Genomic DNA, 21,043 nt, shown 5'->3' with positions numbered 1-21,043 from the left:
GTTGGAACAAGTCCAGAGGAGGCCACGAGGATGATCAGGGGCTGGAGCACCTCCCATATGAAGACAGGCTGAGAACATTGGGGCTGTTCAGCCTGGAGAAGGGAAGCTGATGGAGACCTCAGAGCAGCTTCCAGTATCTGAAGGGGAGCTATAGGCATGCTGGGGAGGGAATCTTCATTAGGGACTGTAATGATAGCACAAGGGGTAACGGGTTCACTTAAACAGGGGAAGTTTAGTTTGGATCTAAGGAAGAAGTTCTTTCCTGTTAGGGTGGTGAGGCCCTGGGATGGGTTGCCCAGGGAGGTTGTGAATGCTCCATCCCTGGCAGTGTTCAAGTACAGGCTGGACAGAGCCTTGGGTGACATGGTTTAGTATGAGATGTTGGGGGGGGGGGGGGGGGGATGGAACTGGATGATCTTAAGGTCCTTTCCAACCCTGACTGTTCTATGATTCTATGACTGAGAGCAGGGAAGGGCTTGGGCTTCACCGCAAAGCCTTGAGAAGCCTCTCACAGCAGTGGAGGAGAATTGGTTTGAGGGAGATGAGAGAGAATGAAACTGCAGGGAAAAGAGCAAGCAGGAGAGGAAGGAAATAGAAACAGGCTCTGTTTGTGGGCAGGATTACAGCTTCATGGACAATACAATAATGCTTTTTAGCTTTTCATTCCGTACTGTGTAAAAGAGAGTCCCCTTCCCGACCCCCTTGGCAGGAGACGGTCTTAATCCTCCCCTCCTTGCTTTGCCCCTTGTCTTCCTTTGCCTCTCTTCAGACTGCATTCTGGTGTCCTGGCCTTTATTCCTTACATCTGGCCTTAAATACACATTTTATTCGAACTTGCACATTAAACCACGAAGTTTTGCCTTCCAAAGCACCTCAGTGATTGGAATATTTTTATTTACCTATTTCTATTTCTCCCTCATGGTTTATTTCTTCCCTCCTCTCAGCCGGTTTCGCGCTGCCCCTCTGTGGTGGAGCCGCCTCTACACAATATGCCGCCGGGAGAGCCGGGCTCTCGGGACTGGGCGGTGCTGGAGGCGGTCACTTACCATCGTCGCTTCGGCTCCGCAACCGGCGTCGCTGAGGAAACGCAACACAACGTTAACGGGAAAGGGAAACGCCGCTGGCTCATCCCGCCCCTTCCCGTCCCCTCAGGCCTCCTCACAGGGCGGGAAACGCTCGCACCGCCCCGACCGCGGCTAACGCGCCTTCCGATTGGTGCCCACCCGACCTCGCCGGCAGTGCCGCGCGCTGCCATTGGCTGTTGGCCACTGGGGGTGGGACAAAGGCGGGGCAGCTTCGCCTCGGCGTGTCTGGGTCTGCGGGAGCGGTGTGAGGGGGACAGGGTGGAGAGGGGCTGGGGGTAAGGGGGGATCAGGGTAGGGTGGGTGAGGGCTCGGGGTGCGGGCCGGAGGCCTGGCTGGGAGCGGGAGACCCGACTGAGGCGAGGGATCTGTGGCTGAACGGGCGTGGAGGTGAGCGGGATGGGGGGGGGGGGGGGTGCTGCAGGGGCCGACTGGGAAAGAGGGTGGGGGTAAAGGAACGGGGGACTGAAGAGCTGCAAGGGTCTGGGGAGAGAATGCAAGGAAGGAGGTGGGGAATGGGTGGTTAGATCGAAACAGACACCTCTGGACCCTCGGAGAGCCGCTGGATTCGGCAGCGTTTGTAGGTACGATGGGATATTTCCCCTTGGCTTTGCCTGGGACTGGCCGTCCTGGCCACGGAATCCTAGCTCGTGACCTGTCTTCCCGAGCTCCAGTTCCGTTCCATCAGCATGTCACCTTCCTCCCTTGCTAAATGTGCCTTCTCCCCTTGTTACCTATACCAGGAGGTCGTGATAAGGAGATAAACCACACCGTTAATTAATGGATGAGCTTAAAACTTTATCTGCAGCCTGCCTGCAGATCAGCTAGAGCTTTAATGAATGCTTATTTGGAGTTTCGTGTGCCTTGTGGGGTGGCTTTGCGTATAAATGTCAGGAGGAAAGAGAGGAAGGCTGCTGGTTTAGCTCGTGGTGTTTGGGAAAGGGAAATGGAGGAGTTTTGCCAGTGTTACTCCACCAACATGGATTTATCATGCACAGGAGCTCCTCATGGAGAGACTACATCCATCCTGATGGTGCAAAGTACCACCTCCATCCAGCTGTGTGAAGATAGAAATAGCAGCTTGGGGCTCAGTTTCTTATAACAGCCATGCCTGTCTCATCTCCCAAGGGTTGCTGTTAACTTACTGCAAACTCCATCCTGTAGAAAGCTGTGTGATCCTGAAAAGAATTAACCCAAACCCCAAGTTAATCTGTGTTTGGGTGTGGGGAGATGTGTGTGTGTGGTTTTCCTTCAGGGAAAAAAACTTTTCTGTTTAGTTTCTGAGTTGGGAGCAAGCTTCTTATGGAATGGAAATACACTTGCCTGAAGCAATGATGAGCGAAGTATAGTCTGAACTGGTATTGCTGAGACTGTGTGTCTTTGCTCTGACCAGGGCATGATCATGTAATCTTCTCTCTGAGCTTATTTAGGCTGAGCTCATCTGGAGTAAATAGCTTTGCTGCTTGAAACTTTTCCATGTGTCCTAAAAAAAACTGGGGGGGGGGGGAACACAACAAACCAACCCAAACCCTAAAAATCTTCACATGTAAAGTATTAAGAATTTGTAGCCATTTATTTTATTATCAGAAAACAAAAACCTTGATTTGGCAAGTGAGTGGTGCAAACACTCGTTTGGGTTTGTGCATCCTGCTGCAATGATGGGTTTAGAACTGAGCTTGCAGCAAGGGAGGTTTCTTGTTTTGTCCGTGTGCAGTATGGCACATGAAACCCCAGATGCTCTGCCACTGCATCTTCTCTGTTTGTAAATGCAGTGCATTTTACTCTGTAAAATGGAGTTCGAGCTGTCTGTCCTGTAGGCACCTCATTAGCAGTTGGTTCAGCTGTACCCTCATACAGTGATTGCTAGGAGGAATGGTTTTGGAAGAGAGTTGTGGTGTTGGGCCTGGCTCTGGTGCTCTGCTCTGGAGGAAGTGACAGGGGAAAGGCTGGGCTAATCAAGGAAGTACAGGAAGAGATCTGGAGCTATTCCCTAATCAAGTTTTTAATCTCTTCCAGGTCTTGATGATAGCTCTACATTAATTTCTCTTTTCCTGTGAAGAAGGAAGCTTCTACAGGGAGTGTATACTGAGGAGTATAATTATGGTGGGTTTCTCATAACAGAAGCAATGTGGTTTCTGTAAGGAAGTGAGGAAAGCAACTCAGTTGCTTATGCACTCACTTTCTAAGTGTCTGGATGAGTTGTGAATGTGGCTTAGCTTCATTAAACGCTTTTTAAAAGACTTTAGTCAAGTTCTGACAGTAACATATTGAGCAGCTCCAGTGCTGCTGTTAATGTTGATGTAATTGTATTAAGCCATAGAACTTAGAACAAAGCATCCTGAATGTATACGTATGTGCCTGTATAGAAGTCACAAATCAGTATGTAAGTCTGTAGGATGGTTTAATAAAGTTGATATTCCCTAAAAAACATCTTGTCTATCTTTAGGCCATCATGGCTTTAATAACACTATTACATTTAAAAGCACATAAAAGGGAATGTTTGTATAATCCAAACTGGTTTATAGCTTTGTTTTAGAGCAATAAACCTGATAAAAGGGTATGTATTTGGCTCCTAAGAACAGGAGGGTTAGAAGAAGCAGTCAAATCCAAGTTGGTATTCTGCAGGAACTTATAAAATCTGCCAGGTAACTGCTGAGCCTGTCACTGGTGTGAGCTTAATGCTTGTTAGTCAGCTAAGCATTAAAAAACAATTTAATATTCAAGAGAGTAATTACAGCTGTTCAGAACTGTGGGGCTTAGATGTGGGTGGTTCTGTGCAGGTCTCAGAGGTGCTGTGGAGTTGGTCTGGCAAGGACAGGGTGTTGTGTGGTGTGAGGCGGAGTGGAAGCAGCCAGGGCCTGGCAGGGAGGCATCCACTCTGGGGAGAGGGAAAGAGATTAACCCTGGAAGAAGGAGGTGTACAAGGGGCAGTGTGTGCACGGAGGCAGCTTGGGTTGTGCTTAATTTGGAAAGTATAGGCAGGATAAAAGGACATTAAACCTATCCTAAAACTGAATCATCAGTCAAATCCTTCATCCCTTATGTAAATGAGTGGCTGCAGTCAGTCTCCAGGACGCTCAGGCCCATGTCTGCCTGATCAGATAGGTACTTTTAAGACCACACAGCACATGCATGGAGTGGTTTAGATGCTGTTTTTTCACAGAGATGATGATTTCTCTGTATGAAGCAAGTGATGTGAATTAACAACCAGCTCAAAGCCAGCTACATTAAAAGTGATCTGAAGTCTCAGAAAATCTTGGTCCTTTCTGTGATTTCTTTTCCAGCAAGATGCACATGCTCTTCCTGGCTTTTTAAAGGGAGAGGAGTCTTTAAGGATCCATTAACTACTAAAGGAAAAATGAGAGAGTTTTTATTCCATAGTGGCACAGGTGGAAGGGTCTGGAAGTTGTATAGAGCTAGTAAGACAAGTGACAAATCTCATTTGTTACAGCAGGTGTTTTCCAGAGCATCTTTAGGATACAACTTGCTGTCTTTTTCCATGTTATTCAATAACCTTGCTATCTTGCTTATAGGTGAGGCAGGATATTGGAGATTTTCATCTTCTGAAGCAAAGCTAAAGTGCAGAGGGAAATGAGCTGACCCGGTTCAGTGGATTAAATGTTAGAAATTACCACTTAATCTGGAAAAATCTTGTACATTGTGAGCAAACTTTCCTCTTCATGTTCTGCAAGGGATGTCCTGGTGGTGTCTAAGAGCTGACTGCTGCTCCCTAGAGCCCAGTCAGGAAAACACCTTCCCTCACAAACCCAGGTGTCTCAGGGGCCAGCCATAACATTCTCTCCTCTGTTCAGCAAAAAGATGCTTTGCTATGATGTGAATGTGCTACATGGCTGGGACTGGAGTAATTGCCATGCAGTAATTAAACATGGACATTAAAGATTCTCAGCCTATAAAATACGCCTATCCATTATCGTTGTCTGTAAAGATGAAAGCTGCTTCAGTCCAGTCTCCCTTGTGTAAACAGAGCTCCTGTTTTTCCAATAACCAGAAAAGAATTAAGGTTAGGTTCTCAATCGAGAGATTTTTGCTTTATAAAAGCAGATAATAACCGATGCAAAGACTTATTTAACAAAAAAGCCAACTCCCATCATTGCTGCTTTGCTCTGGTTCATCATTTTTCTCCCTTGTGCACACATGTAATGTCTCTCTTATCTCCTTGTTTGCACACATCAACTTCTCTTCCTTTAAAAAGTCAAACCCTTCAGTTAGAGCTGTCAGGGGAATTAGGGCGTTGATGTTCTCAATTCAGAGGCGAGTAGCCTGAAAAATCAGGGGGACCCTGAAGAACAGCATGATGGAGCAGAGGTTTGAGCCTGTCTCTACCTCTGTGACAAGCACTAGTGCCAGAGCTTGCCCTGGCAGTGCTGAGAAGCTGCTGTGGGAGCAGTAAGTCCCCTGGAGAAGTTTCCCTACCTCTTTAATTTGCTGGCTCATGCCCTTGAGTGGGGAATTTGCCAGTGATGGTATTTGATCTACAGTCTTATCCAGATCAATGTTTCTTCCCTTTCGGTTGGTCTTTGAAGGTGCTTCTGTGCTGGCTGACAGACCAGGGCTGTCCAGTCCCTCTGAGGCTGTCACAGGATGTTTGAACAGTTAATAAAGGGGAGAGCCTTACCAGAATTCACAAGGGCAGCAAAACTGATGTATCACCAAGTGCAAAGCAGCTTTAGAGCTCACTCATGAGCTGTAGTGGTACAAAGCCTTCTATGGGACACAAGGAGGGGAGAATTCAGGCTCAGTGCTACCCAGCTGCAAGGTGCAGGGATGGATCTCTCCTTTCAGCTCTCAGGAGAGTACAGTTTGACAAGATGCTGCAGCTCTGTGGCATAGCCTGTGATGGGGCAGCGCTGATGAGCCTTCACGTACCCGTACGCACAGCGGTAGCAGAAGACAAAGCCAGATGTGGATAGGGCTGTGGCGTTGACGCGAGTTTTGTGGCACAGGGGACACACAGTCTTCAGTTTGGGTAGGAGAGTGGAGCTGGGGTCGAGGTGCACAGGGGGTGGAGGAGTTGGGAGCGCGGTCAGAGATTTGATGGTCTCCTGGTTTTCTGAGGAGTACCACCAGTCCAGGAACTGGAGGAAGAACACGCTGATAGACAGCCCGGTGGACAGGGAGAAGGCGATGGTGCCCAGGGCTTTCCTCACTGCTGACTGCACCTGGGTTTTAATGCTGTAGCAGAGAGAAGGTATTAAGTATATTAATATATTATTATATAGAAATGTATTATAATAAATGTATAATATTATTATTATAAATCATATATAAATGTATTAAGGTATTATATAAGGAAAAACTTACCACTACATATATAAACCACAGCAGAAGGGACTGCTTTACACAACTTCTTAACACTAAGTTGGTCAATGTATCCCATGTTTATAGTAAGGCATCTGCTAGGATGTTTCTCTTAGTATTTTAAGAAAGCTTCAAGTCCTGTTTTATCCAGAAATCTAAATTGGAAGAGTTTGGATTGAGCGGGCCTGGATCACAGAGCTTTTCACCCATGGATCATCATTTTACAGGACGTTAAGTGTGGTCATGGCTAGCTGCTGCTCAGAGGAATCAAAGAGCTAAGTTTTAGTCCTCTTAGCAATATAGTTGCAGTCTGGTTCCCTCGTTAGAAAAGTGCAGGTGAAGACTGAACACGATAAAGACTGAAGTGCCAAAAAAGACCCCCATTTTATGACCACAAGATCTTGTGAAGCTCATCCCCACTATTTGATTCCTCATTCAAACTGACAACACACCCTTTTGGAGCACATTTTGCCAGAGGTAAACCTCATCTTGAAGAATTTCTGGAGAAGTTTTCAGTTGCAGCATCACCTCTACGTTAACACACCCACAGAACCCCCTCGAGAGCAGCTAAGCCATGTTCTGACATACCTGGGTGCCGGATGTGAGGTGGTTCCCCCCAGTTTCTTCTCCAGGGCTAGGATATCCTCCGCAGTCAGTCTGACCAGGCGAACGCCAGCCAGGCGCAGCATGGGTGAATGATGCTGAGCCTTCCCCAGGATATAGCACAGTTGCTGGATGAGAAACCAGCCCTCCCAGGTCATGTTTACAAAGGGGTAGGCAGCTAGAAAGGCTCTGTAGAAGCGCTTCCATGATGATGAAGGAGGGTGGATGGAGTACTCATCCTCTTCCCTCAGGGTGGACACCAGTTTCTCCAGCTTTCCTTTCAGGTAAGGAACAAGAACCAGCAAGAGAAGAGACTTCCAGTGCTGCCTCTTTGGCAGGCCAGCAGTGGCCAAGGGTTGCCGTCTGCAGTCTCCTATGGGAATCCTCTTTAAGCTGTAGAAGTTTTCAGAAAAGGAAGCACTGCACGTAGCCAGGTAGTGCTGCTGGAGCAGCACGTCCAGAAGAACATAGATCTCATCAAACCAGTGCCAGAGGAAGCCGTATCGGCCAGGATTGGACTCAGCAAGCACCTGTTGAAAGGGATACAAAAGAGGAAGGCATAAAACATAGTGTGCTGAATAACAGGAACTAGCATAGAATAGTCTGGGCTGGAATGTGTTGACGCGGGAGTCATGGACAACGCAGAGACGATCAATGTGATCAAGCGATTGCCGTTTATTGAGCATCAGACATGATCTTTTATACACAAATCCACACACTGATTATACGCTGATTGGTTAACATGCCTTGCCAACAAGCTTCTGATTGGGCTTTACACAAAGTTGCTTAATACAAGTTACAACAGCTACTTATGTTTAGCACTAACCTCAACATCCATACACTGCAGTTTTACATCCTGTTTTTTGTTCTTAACATCGCTAATGTTGCAATTTCATCGCTAACGTTGCAATTTCATTTCCTCCACTGCTATCTCTGGCTAACCTTCCCTCTGGCCCAGCATTTTTCCGCTTATAGAGAAGCTCTACTTACACTAACTGAAGCTCTGCTTATGCTGAGAAGCCCGACTCCCGCTGAGTCCATACAACAGGAAGGGACCTTCACAGGTCATGCCTATGGCTCATAACACCATCTGGGTGGGTCAAAACTGTTGTAGTCGTTCATGAGTGTGGTAAATGCAGGTGATGAAGGGCTCAGCAACGCTGTGCAGTGTCCCCAGGGCCCCTCTGCAGCAGCTTCCTCACACAGCAGCCACCCTCAGGCACCGCTCACCCAGGCCTACGGTGATGAGGGACGGACGGCCTCCGCTCCCCCTCCTCACCCCAGGCCTCGCACCTACCTTCACCAGGTGCTGCAGGGCGGGTTTCACGGCGCCCATCAGGCTGTCCTGGGCCACCGCCTCGAAGATGGAGGGCCGGTCATACCCGGCCGAGGCGGCCGTGAGGTGAGCGCCGAGCTCCGCCATGACACCCGCTGCGCTGCGCTGCGCTCCGCCCCGCCGCCAGGGGGAGCCCCCGCGCGGCCCCAGCTTAGGCTCCGCGGAGCACCTCCTCCCGGAAGTGCGGCGCTCTGTCGCCTCCCGCGCGCCTCTATGGTGGCAGGGCGCGGCCGCTCTAGGCGGAGGCGGGTTTATTCTCGCTCCTCGCGAGTCCTCCCGGCCCCTCCGCTCCGCTTCCGGTTCCGCCGCCGCCGCCGCCCCCACAGCGGTGTGTCCGTCCCACCGCCGTGAGTGGGGCTGGGACGTGGGGGGGGGGCGGCACTGGGGGGGGGGGGCAGTGGTGAGGTACTGGGGGTGCGCTGGGAGAGGGGGCTGGGAGGCGGTGGGGGCACTGGTGAGGCCTTGGTGGGACACTGAGGGGGCATTGGGCGCTGGAAGGGGGGGGACTGGGAGGCGGTGAGGCCTTGGTGGGGTGACTGGGATAGGGTGGGAGGGGCACTGGGGGGACTGGGCAGGAGGGTGCTGGGGGTGAGGGGTGGGTGCTGGCCATGGGGGACGCTGGGTGGGGGGGTGGGAATGAGGTAAGTGAGGTGCTGGGATACAGGAGGGGCTGGGCAGGCACCGTGCCGGAGGCTGAGATCGGTGGGGGATGCTCCTGCAACCTGGGGGATGCTGGTGAGGGGGAAGGCTGGTGGGCGGGGGGTTGAGGGGTACGGGGGGTGTCCGAGGAGGGAGGAGGTGATAGGAAGCACAAGGCATTGGAGAATGGGGTGAGGATGGAAACAATCACCTGCCCCTAGCACATGCTGTTAGGGTTGTGAGTTCAGAAGCTGAGGCGCTGTTTTCCCCTTGACATCCATGTTCTGTTCAGTCTCCTGATGCTCTGGGGGCCCTGAGCCATGCTTGGGTTATTGTGTGGCTACTCAGTCAAAATGGGCGCAGATAAGAAGGTGTGGCACCAGCTGGAGTGTTAACCAGGGATCACTTTAGAGGTTTAGGGGTGCAACACTGCGTCACTTCAGTGCTGAAGAGTTTGGATCAATACTGAGGCCTTAAAGCTGCTGCCTTCCTCTTTATAGTGATGTGAAATCAGTGGTGGGAGCTGCTCAGGCTGTTGGAGTCATGCCTGGGGCAAAGCAGGTGTTGGTCAGACACAGGGTCCATTTTGCTGTGTGGTTTTGGGCTGAGGAAGCTTTATCTTTCAGGCTATGGTGGTTCCTTATTCTTTTAATTTAATCATATTTTTGGTTCAGTCTCTGTTTAAATGTCAAGGCAATGCTTATAGGATTAAACATTGCCAGAGCTTCTGGAGAAGTTCCTCTCTTCCTGTTTGCAGGGGTTGGAACAGGAGCCTTTTGCTGTCAGCTAAAACACCTCTTACCTGTTCCCACCTTGGACACAGAGCAATAGTGAGGGCACAATCGGATGTGGATTTTCTCCTAAAAATACAAGGATGATCATGATGTTGTCAGAATTTATCTTTATCTCTCTTCAGTTTAGATTAGTGTGCAAGGAGCTGGCATCTTCCTGAGTTATTTAAAACATTGCTGTTTGTATATTTGGGCTGGTTTGGGTTTGGCCTTCATCTGGGACTTGCTGTAAACCGAGCTGGGTTTGCTTAGTGGATGAGATTATACCCAGTGTTGTCACTGAACAATGTGCAAAGCAAGCTCTGACATCATGAAGCAGCAATCTGAGTGCTCATGAGAAGAAGAGCTCTCTCCAGTGTTCCACTTGGAATATGGTAGTTTGCTAATTGACCTGTCAGATCTCATTTACAGCTATCAAAACAGGGTGTAAAGACATGCACTGTGCTTAGCCTTGGCTGAGTGTGCCTAGGATTCTTCATCTGAAGTTAGAAGAACAGCAAAATGTCCTGGTTTTGGGTTTAAAGATCATCTCTGAAATTCCGGCAGGTTTCTTCCTCCTCTGTGTAGCTTTATGCAACTGGGATGGATGATGTGTATGATGGTCTGTTGGGGTTTTTGCTCCTCAGTTTTCTCTCGTATCTGCTGCTCTGGCCACTGTTAAAACCAGTATCAGGGTAGCTCAGTTGAGAGGTATGACCCGGGTTGATAAATCCACATACAGTGCAAACAACAGCAAGGTTACTTTCAGTGCCTTTTGCATAGCACTATACCAAACACTCTTGTAGAGGAAAGTATTTTAGGTCATCTTTTAAGCTGGGCTCAAGTCTGAAAGACTCTGTCAGCAGTAGCTTTGCAGCTGAACATGGGGTCTGGTCTTAGTCATAAACCAAGACCCACAACAGCTTCGGCTTTCAGGATGCTGTGATATTTTAGCTGGAAAGATTGCAGTGCTATAGTTTCTGTGGCTTTCCCAACCCAGCCTCTGTTTTGGAAGGAGGGCAAACCTCTCCTGCAGGAGGAATGTGCTTCCAGACCTGTCCCCAGGCATAGTTTTGCTCTCCAGCTTGGCAGGAGCAGAAAGGGAGATGAAAATCAAACCCAGTCATGCTGCCTCATTGGGATGAGGTGGTAACCACACAGGCACAGGGCAGGCTGGAGCTCTGGGGAGCTGGATGAAGCAACAGGTTGCTTCTCATCTGGCTGCTTGGCAGTGGGACAAGATGACGACAGCTCTGCATGGCTATAGAGCACATTGAAGGTGGTAGAAACAGTGGCATTCCCCCTCAGCTGCTGCTGCTGCTGGGAATTGAACTGCTGAGGAATTGAACTGGTCAAGGGGGATAAGGGTGGAAAAGAATGGCAGTGGTGTTGGGGTTGGTTAAAGGATGAGGAAGGAAAGTGTTAAGAAACAGCAAGCTGGTTGTGCTGCTGCTGGGCAGTGTCTTGGAGTTCAAAGCTGTGCTTGTCCTTCTGTGCTGAGCCAGCAAGAGCTGCAAGGTTTAGAGGCAGTACAGGCGGTGTTTAGGGAACAGATGACTTGCTGCTTTGCTGATAACGTTTAAGGTCATGGAAGTATGTACAAGAGAAGAGGAATTGGGGAAAAAAGAAAAAGGAGGGAAGAGGTGGGAAAACCCTTTTCTTTGGATAGTTTTAGAGTCATAGATTCTTAGTACTGATGCACTGTTCCACCAAAAGCACTAAAACTGCCCGCTCCTTTGCTTGTTTTTCAGTTCAGCTGAAAATTGTTTGAGTCATGTTTGCCATGGAGCTGGCAATTGTAAGGATAAAATGATGGCTATCCATGTACATTTGGGCAATCCCTGTATTCTAAAGTATTAATAATTCAGTTCTCTGGGACAAGGAAAGTGCTGGTGAGACCATTCTCGTGGCTCTTAAGCACTTGCTGGCCCAGCACCGTTTGTCAGTCCTGTCCACAAACCTGAAGTGCAGCACTGAAATAATCAGCCTGTGTGTGTGTCAGAGGTGGGATGTCAGCTCTTGGCAGAGAAAGATTTCAATTTCAGGCTTCGGAGAACAGAAAAGTAATGGCTTTTCATTGCAAACAACCACTTTGCATCTCTCGGGAGCCAAAGGAGGGAAAGAAATGAAAGGGCCTCGGGGTGGGTGTTGCAAGTGGGGTTAATTGTTCCTTCCATCAAGATGCAACACAGGGAAGTATCGTTAGGGGGAGTTGACAGTTTCCTTTGTCTGCATCATGGACTTCTGGCTTCCAGTCGAGATATTAAATGTGCAGTGCTTTTTATGGCAAACGAAATGGTGAACCCGCGGGAAAGGCAGCTGCAGAACATGTCAGGATTTGCTGATTATAAGGAGTTAAAAGCCCCTTTTCCCCTTCTGAGACTGAGAGTTTGAAAAGCTGGGCTGAGCATCCCTGCTTTCCCAGCCTGCTCACCTCAGGCTGTGGTGTTTTCACTGACATTGTTCATCTGAGCCCTTTAAATCCCTGGGTTTGCCAAGTAACAGCAGCTGCAGGTGCAGAATGAAGATTGTGAAACTTGTGCCTGTGGATATAAAGCGTTTGCTGCTTCCCCTTATGTTACACACTCACCAGCCATCCTTCCTCTGAGTTCCTGCCTTGCAAACTGGGTGTTGTCAGCTCCCAGCGCTGTCTGACTGCTTCTTCCTGTATTTATTCTTCTCCCCAGGTGCTGTAAGGAACTGGAACCATGACGGACTCCAAATACTTCACGACCAATAAAAAAGGTTAGTGTTAAGCTGCTGTGGTGGATTGGAGGTGGTGGGTGGCTATTTATACCCAGCTTTTTTAACTGCATGCGGAAGAACTTGTGCTGTTCTGTTAGCTCTGTCCCTGTTTCTCATCTTAATCATCTAGGGAGGAACTTTGCAAGTAGGTCACATGGTGACAGAAGACAAAACTGATGTATATATGGTTTTGTGATGCACAAAATGACCCCAGTTGCTGCTTTATCAAGGATCGGAGAGCAAAACATTGGGATTTGAGTGCAGATCTGGTTAAAGTTTTAGTTATGGGCTTACAGGTTCAAGACTGAGGGCGATTTCTCTGTTGGGCATCACAGGATTAAGTTGATGACATTCAGTATATAAGGTATAAGTGTATACCTCTACATTGAGCTGTTGCAGATAATGGGATTTCCTATGACTGTTTCCTCCAAAGCTGCAGTGCTCTGACTTCCCCTTGGCTTTACCGTAGGCATGGCGGTCTCCTCACTTCAGGACAATTGCCCTTAAGAAAGGGTAGCCTGTAAGGGATCTTTGAGCATGTTTTTACCCATCCACCTATTCCAGAGCATGGCTTGTTCTGCTGAATCTGTCCCAGGCAGATTTTTTCTTCTAACCTGTTCCTAAACAGAACACTGTTGCTGAATGCAGTTTAAACCTGATGTAAACCATATGAAGACAGACTGAGAAAGTTGGGGCTGCTCAGCCTGGAGAAGAGAAGGCTGCGTGGAGACCTCATAGCAGCCTTCCAGTATCTGAAGGGGGGCTATAGGGATGCTGGGGAGGGACTCTTCATTAGGGACTGTAGTGACAGGACAAGGGGCAATGGGTTAAAACTTAAACAGGGGAAGCTTAGATTGGATGTAAGGAAGAAATTCTTTACTGTTAGGGTGGTGAGGCGCTGGGATGGGCTAGCCAGGGAGGTTGTGAATGCTCCACCCCTGACAGTGTTCAAGGCCAGGTTGGACAAAGCTTTGGGTAAGATGGTTTAGTGTGAGGTGTCCCTGCCCATGGCAGGGGGATTGGAACTTAAGGATCTTAAGGTCCTTTCCAGCCCTCGCTATTCTGTGATTCTATGTTGCTCATCCTTCTCCAGCAGATGTGGAAAATGGTTCACATTAAGCCCTCCTTTTGAGAACAGCTCAGTGTTTCTGATGAATGCTTGCCAGTGAAAAAAAATACAGTGCTGATCAATTTATATTTTGTTAAGTTTCAGAATGAGCTCATAAATGAAGCAAATGCAGTTCACATCTTTCTAAGGAACAATCTGATCTGTAAGTTGGGTCCTAAAGGTGGGGTTTTCTGCCATGGCTGTAAGAAGCCAGTCTGCACTCTCTGAGCTTTAGTGGCACACTGCTGCTGGCTCAGCTCTGCCTGGGACATGATCTCAGTGTGAGTAATGCAAGTATCTCTGGCAGGCAGGAGGTATGATGAGTGCTCACTGCACTGTGTTCTCCAGAACAGTAATTCCTCTTCTTTCTTGAGGTACCTGTTAGTCCTTTTTTTGCCAGGCTCTTTAGTAATCAGTGCAGCTGATGTGACAAAGTGCCACTGGTGTGTAGAAATGGAAGGTTAGGGGCTTGAATGCGTTTTGTCAGAGAGATTTTGGTATTTGTAATGTGTCTTCAGCCTGTGGCTTCCAGTGAGGAGTACTGCTCACCATCCTTCTTGAGGAAAGCTGTGAGACAGAAGCATTAGCTTTCTCTCATCACTTTATCTAGAACAGGCCTCATAAGCAGAGTTTTGCATACAAGCTTGCTTTGCTGCTTTCATGATCCAGCCTGAACTGACATTCCACGCACTAGCATCTGGAAGAATGAGTGTCGTGGAAAAGGCAGCTTTGGCAACCTCAGAATCCAGGCAAGCTGTGTTACACCATTTTGTTAGTAGTAGCTCTCTCTTTCTAGCTTGGAAGGGATTTATTCCACTGGAGTAAATTTGTGCGTCCCTGTTTCTGCTGCTGTGTATCACAGCATTTGGGCTATACCACAGCCTGCAGTTTTCTCTTTACATTCACTGGAAGCAGGTGATGATGAGCCAAAGTTGGAAGTCTGGGCAAAATTCCTAGCTTAGTTAGTTAGCTCTTGCAGGCACGAATCTGGTGTCTCCAAATATCTTTCCATCCCAGTTATATAATAGTTGCCTCTGAGAAACAGACGCTGCAGTGATGTGATTTAATGTTCTGGAAGTGGGAGAGCTGCAACATGCAGCGTGGTTCTTGTTAACTGCTTTTTCCTTAGCAAGGTGTTAGCCCATATCATTATCTTGAGTGTTGCAGCTTTGCTTCTCATTGAAGCATGTTCTCCATAAGGTCTGGCAGATGCTGTGCTGGTTTTATGGGAACAAGAGGCTGGGAAAGTAAAAAGTCACTCTTGATTTATCCATAAACCAAGACCTTTTTCAGCTCCCCAAAGGCTCGGTCTGTTTTGTCTTCTGCCAGGGGAGATTTTTGAACTGAAGGCTGAACTCAATAATGAGAAGAAAGAGAAGAGGAAAGAAGCTGTGAAGAAGGTTATTGCAGCCATGACCGTGGGGAAGGATGTCAGGTAAACCCAACTTTTCTTGCACTTGTAGCAGTTCTGGTTGTCCTGGGACTTGATTGGGTGTAGCAACACATCTCTATGGGGCAGCTCTGAGTGTGTGATCTCAGTGGGGCTGGGTAGTGAGGCTGGCTGTGTCCTTGCCTGTGCTGTGCTTGAGCCATAGCTTCCTTAAGCTCCCTCCTCTTAACTGAGAGCAAAAGAAACAGCTGTTTTCAGTGCTGGTTTAGCTAGGTGCCAGTAGCTCTTTTTATTTAAAAACTCATCCAGAATTCATCCGTTTTGTGCATCGCATTAAATGATATTTTCTCACTTGTAGCTTGTGTTTTAGTGTTAGAAAGGCAATTCCAAGTGTTTTTCTTAGCCTTACTTGTCATAGCATCAATTTAAGCTACATTCAACATAAGTGATTTTAAAACTGACCCTTTACCTCATGTCAGCTCAAGGACACGGGCATTTACCTTCTGCAACACTGTCCCCAAGACTTTATCTGTCTTTGAGACAACCAGAAAAACTTGCTTCAGTGAATGCTTCTCCCTTCCAGCTTCTCCTGTTACTGGAGTCTACCACAAAGTCGCAGTAGTCCTGGATTCATGGAATTGTGCTCTGTTGCCACGGAAATAATATGAGGTTGCAAATTTAGCATCATGACTTCATTGTAGAATGAAGGGGCAGATAAACTGCAGGAAAGATAAAGTAATGTTTTTTGGCCAGCAGCACTTGCCCTTCACCTTTAGCTCTCTCCAGTGTACCCGAGAGCTGAGTTTTGCATGCGGCTCAGCTTGGCAGCATTGAAGCTCCTGATCTCTGTAGCGTTTAGCAGGCTGAGATTTGCAGGTTCTTTGCAAGTGTCCTGCATTACCACAATGTTTTTAAGCATTTCTTTTCCTAGTGGGTTTGTTACCAGGCCTGGCATGGCAGGGTGTTGTTGTTGGGTGAGCTCCCCAGTTAAAACACCTTTGGGAAATTGCATTAGTTTTCACTTGTTCCAGAACTGACCCATGTTAAAGGCCTAGAAGAGATTAAATGATTATTATAAAAGCCATTGCAAACTGGTTTGGGAGGAAGTTGACCTCTCATTACACAGCAGGATACTTAAAACGGAACTCCAGTTTTCCCAGCTTCCTTGGTACTGTTGCTATCTATCCCCTTTGCATACCATACAATCTCACTGCTTGTCTTAATTTTGGGTGGGAGTGTTGATCTGCTTGAGGGCAGGAAGGCTCTTCAGAGGGACCCAGGCAGGCTGGATTGATGGGTTGTGGTGAATCTGTACGAGGTTCACCAAGGCTTAGTGCTGCACTTCAGTCACAACAGCCCCTTGTACCACTGCAGACTTGGGGAAGAGGGGCTGGGAAGCTGCCCGGTAGAAATGTCCTTGGGGTTTTGGTCAACAGACAGCTGAGGGTAAGCCAGGACTGTGCCCATGTGGCCAGGAAGGCAAAGAGCATCCTGGCTTGTGTAAGCACCAGTGTGACCAGCAGGACTGGGGCAGTGATCATTTCCCCTGTACTGTGCATTGGTAAGGCTGCACCTCGAATCCTGTGTTCAGTTTTGAGCCCTTCATTCCAAGAGAAACACTGAGGTGCTGGAGCAGGTCCAGAGAAGGTAATGAAGCTGGTGGAGGGTCTAGAGTACAATGTGAGGTGCAGCTGAGGGAGCTGGGGGTGTTTAGCCTGAAGAAAAGAAGGTTTGTGGGAGACCTTAAGGTGAGTCTCTTCTCCCAAGAAACAAGCCATGGGAAAAGAGGAAATGGCCTTAAGTTGTGCCAGGGGACGTTTCGATCGGATATTAGGAAAAGTATCTTCACCAAAAGAGTTGTCAGGCATTGGAACAGGCTGCTCAGGGGGTGATAGAGTCACCATCCCTGCAGGTGTTTAACACACGTATGGCTGTGGCACTTAAGGACATGATTTAGTGGTGGTGTTTGCAGTGCTGGGTTAATGGTTGGACTTGATGGTCTCTTCCAGCCTAAGTTATTCTGATTCTATTCTTGCTTTCCCTTGTGTGTGCAGCTCACTCTTTCCTGATGTTGTGAACTGCATGCAGACTGACAACCTGGAGTTAAAGAAGCTGGTCTACCTTTACCTGATGAACTATGCCAAAAGTCAGCCAGATATGGCCATCATGGCTGTCAACAGCTTTGTGAAGGTAAAGTGTTGACACTAGTCTGCACTAGCTGAGCACTTCACATGCAGTTCACAGTTCAAGGTGTTGAATGCACTGGTAAGATATGTCACTTTGCTTGCATGCTTTGAAAGTGAAGGTGTGTTTTCAGCTGTAGGGAATGTAGAGAGTGGAAGGTAAATGCACCTTGTGCTTTTGTAGGTCATTCTGCAGCCATCCTTTTCTAGGCTGTTTTGGAGGAGCGTTGCTCAGAGATGTAGGTGGGTTGGATGTATGGAAAATTGTGTAGTCTTGAAATATGAAGTATTACATTCCCTTCTGCTTTTTCTTTTCCTCATCAGAAAAGCACCTCTAGGCTAGCCTTTGTGTACTGCTTCATATTTTGCAAACTTAAGGGATGCTTATGTCTAGAACTGATGGCCTGTGAGAAATAGCCCTTAATTACTGTTGCATTATGTTTAGTTGATTAATTTTCCCATAATCTTCTCTTGCTCCTTTAAACCAGTAAGGCTGGAAACCAGTGTATTACTTTGAAAGTTGCCTGTGGCTAGCTTTTGGGTGGTGAGAGCTAGCTCTCTAGCTTAGCTGTAGCTGCTAGATCATATTGAAAGCAGTTTTGCCTGAGAGAACCAAGGAACACAGAGATCACAAATTTACAAGCTAACATACCTGAAACCATCTTGAGGTAGTGTAGAATGTTTCTGTGAATCTGCAAGCTCCACCTTTTATCCCTGATCTGAAATAATTGCCTTGTTTTAGCATGTAATCGGAGAGAATGCCTTTTGGTTTATATAGGAACAGCCTGATTCTGGCCGCAGGGAAGGTATCAGTGGCTAGTGCTGCAGATTTGCTTACTGTATTTCTGTCGTGTTACAGGACTGTGAAGACCCAAACCCTCTGATCCGTGCCCTGGCCGTCCGTACAATGGGATGCATCAGGGTGGACAAGATCACAGAGTACTTGTGTGAGCCTCTTCGCAAGTGTCTGAAGGATGAAGACCCTTATGTACGGAAGACTGCAGCTGTCTGTGTGGCGAAGCTGCATGACATCAATGCCCAGATGGTGGAGGACCAAGGATTTCTGGATTCCCTGCGTGACCTGATTGCAGACTCCAATCCCATGGTAATGTACATGTTCTCCCAGTGCATTACTTGAGTTCACAATGGGCAGATAATAAGAAATGTGAAGCTTTTTTTTCGTTGCAACCAATGCACCATGATGTATGTGTTGGTTAGTGACCACTTGTTGCCTCAAAAACCAGGAAATGCCTTCTCTTCTTTGATCTCTTTGGGCTTTTGCCTGAATGCTGCAGTGACTGTTTAACTTCCTGGTCAGATAGTCAGAAGAGCAAGAAATACTTCATGCTGCTACCTTGGTGACAGCTCATAGTGATTGCTTTCCTGCAGGCTTTGTCTCTTCTTGGAGTAAGATTCGATGGATTAATTCATTCACTAATGCAGATAAATCCAGTGGCCTGTAATGAGTGGAGAAAAATCAATGCTCATGTGTTTAATAAAGTTGAATGAGTCATGAGAGGTGGAGATCAAGACCAGGAATTTCACAGGAGTAAATTACCTACTAAATCAGTACTTCGTTGTGGTTGAGGAAGGGTCCATTTCCGTGCCAGGCATCTTCCACTATTGTTTTGTAACTATAAGGTGGTGGCCAATGTATTAAAGTGCATTACTGCATAATCCTTTCATTCATTATGTTTTTCCTGTGATCTGCTGGAAGCCAGTGAGCATACTGATACTGCTATGAGTCCTAGCAGCGACTAAAACTTCTGCAGCTCAGTTTAACTCAGTTTAGGCATGTGACTGCTTTTTTAGCTCCTTTAGAGCACAGATCTAAAGGAGCTAAAAGACTGCTTAAAGACATCATTTCACACTATTGGGCCGGTCTGACCGCTCTTTGTGGTGTATGAATCAAACCACAGAAAGCAAATTGCCATCCTGTTATAGCTGTCTTTGGGCAGGTTTGGATACATCAAGTGCAGGGGGTAAGGTGCCATCCCCTTTAGTAGGAGAAAGAAGGCTGCTGACTGCTTTTCTTGCAGCTTTCTAGAGACAGGAAAACTCAAGGTGTCTGACTTCACAGGCACAAGTCTGTGAGCACTGGTAGCTATCAGAAGATACAGGTGCCTGTTGCCTCTGATATCCAGCTCTTTTCCTGTTCTTTTTGAATGCCTGCCTGATGTTTTTCTGTGCCAGATTTCTGCATGAATATTGATGACTACTTGAAGATGCTCTCTGTGGCTAGGCAATTTAAAGGCTAATAGAGGAACACCTGCTTTTTTAATTCAGTGTTGAGGATCTCCTTGCAGCCTCTGAAAGCACTTGATGGGACTGAAAGCTGTTTCAGTTGTGCTTAAATGCTGGCCCCTGACATTCACTGGCTCTCAGGCAGCAGTGGTGTGTGCTCTGGACAGGGATATAACCAACTCTTCTCCTAGCCTTGGTTCCAGCTGTTTAATTTTCTTCTGCTGATTACAGCCTCATGGAGATGAGCGGAGGAGCTCAGGCTGAAAAGATGTGGTTCTTAAGGGAAATTAATATGGTTTTGCTTGCTCCTTCTGCTCATTGATCTCTATGGAACTAACTTTTTGTAAATGAACAGTTGGCTCTTAGGAGAGCACCAATATCAAAAGTACATTAACTTAATACTGACTTAAATGAGAAGAAATATCAAAGGAGAAGAGGAGAAATATCAAAGGGCAGTGTATGCTCCGTTTGCTAAATAAACCACCCGTGGTAGCATAGGGATTCCTAATAAAACAGCAGTGCAACTAATGAGCTCCTTGGTGGGAATGAGGATGGGCTGGGACAGCAAAAGCTTTGCAGCTCTACAGCTACTGAAGCTGTGTGGGACCACAGTACCTGTCCCACGTTGTACTTGCCTGCTCTTCCCAAAGCTGAGGGTTCCCAGCCAGGAACATGCAGTTTGGAGGAGTGATAGTGATGGAGAGGCCTGGGGTGTGGTTTTAGATCAAGCTTTGAGAGGATCACATGGCTGCGGTGCAGTGTACTGGTTTCCCAGGTTTTCCTGTAAACAGGGCATTCTATTTTTGCATTTTAAGGGTGCATGGGGAGAGCTTTTGTCAGGTTTGGGGCTCTTAGAGCTGCTGACTTCGCACAATACTTAATCTAGTTACAATTTTAGATACAGCCATTTCTTCTAGTTAAGTTTATTGCTTTGGTCCCCTTTGAAATTCATTCCTTTGTGGCACAGGGATTCCCTCAAAGGTATGGGAGCTATCCACACCTTTCCAGTCAAACCGTGCAGCTCATTGCTGAAACTCCAGTGGGGGTTCCTGAAGGCCAGCAGCTGTGTTCACCAGTGAAGTTCTGTTTGTGTACAAGTTGATATTTATGAAGGTGTTTCCTCATGATCAGGTGGAACGGAGCCCTGCCTGGAAGCTCTTTTTAAGTAAAATGTATGAATCAGTATTGGCTATCAAAAGAAAGATTACTGATAAGAATGGTACAGATGGATCCATCCTTATGGCCTGTTCCTCTGTAAATCCTGCATCTCGGTCATTGCAGCCTGTTCTCTAAACTCACTCATCATTGTATTATAAATGCTTGTCCTCTTTCGATGACTTGTGGAAATAGGCAACTTTAGACCTTAATGAAGCAGAATTTTGTAGCCAGGAAATCCACTCTTGTTCTCTCTTCTGAGAAGTGAGGATTTTGAGCAGGAGCTAAAACCTCATGTTGAAAAATAGTATTTAAGAAGGGGTTTATTATGGTTTTGTAATTGGCTGCCTCTAGCACATGAGCAAGCACTAAGCATTCTAGCTGAGTAGAGTAACAGCTCCATGTGGGGCTTGCTAATTGCCTTGTAATTGTGCAGGGATCAGGGTGCGTGGTTTCCAGCTGCTCAAAC

The 21,043-nt window shown here is 47.3% G+C and overlaps 2 protein-coding genes and 1 non-coding gene across 3 annotated transcripts in view; 2 read left to right on the top strand and 1 right to left on the bottom strand.

The window, feature by feature from the left end:
- The first annotated feature begins 2,408 nt into the window (after positions 1–2,408).
- LOC133278218 (Z30 small nucleolar RNA) lies at positions 2,409–2,506 on the top strand. The gene has a single exon (XR_009746475.1). It is a non-coding gene; the product is annotated as a Z30 small nucleolar RNA (small nucleolar RNA).
- A 960-nt stretch (positions 2,507–3,466) lies between these two features.
- PEX12 (peroxisomal biogenesis factor 12) lies at positions 3,467–8,446 on the bottom strand. Its single transcript, XM_061470462.1, has 3 exons — positions 8,302–8,446; positions 6,990–7,534; positions 3,467–6,275 (listed from the first exon to the last, which is right to left on the bottom strand). Exons 1-3 carry the CDS (start codon positions 8,425–8,427, stop codon positions 5,882–5,884), a joined length of 1,065 nt encoding a protein of 354 aa, XP_061326446.1. The 5' UTR covers positions 8,428–8,446; the 3' UTR covers positions 3,467–5,881.
- An 84-nt stretch (positions 8,447–8,530) lies between these two features.
- Positions 8,531–21,043, top strand: part of AP2B1 (adaptor related protein complex 2 subunit beta 1) — a 78,926-nt gene continuing 66,413 nt past the window's right edge. The window contains exons 1-5 of the mRNA XM_061470464.1: positions 8,531–8,687; positions 12,437–12,494; positions 14,932–15,037; positions 17,047–17,182; positions 18,035–18,280. Of these exons, the coding sequence (XP_061326448.1) occupies positions 12,458–12,494; positions 14,932–15,037; positions 17,047–17,182; positions 18,035–18,280 (525 nt within the window). The 5' untranslated portion in view covers positions 8,531–8,687; positions 12,437–12,457. The remainder of the gene's footprint in view (positions 8,688–12,436; positions 12,495–14,931; positions 15,038–17,046; positions 17,183–18,034; positions 18,281–21,043) is intronic.

The sequence above is a fragment of the Pezoporus flaviventris genome, unplaced genomic scaffold (genome assembly GCF_033815535.1).
Source record: "Pezoporus flaviventris isolate CSIRO_AGI_PZ_B2104156 unplaced genomic scaffold, CSIRO_AGI_Pfla_v1 ptg000063l, whole genome shotgun sequence".
Taxonomy (NCBI): Eukaryota; Metazoa; Chordata; class Aves; order Psittaciformes; family Psittacidae; genus Pezoporus; species Pezoporus flaviventris.
This window is presented reverse-complemented; position numbering and strand designations above follow the sequence as displayed.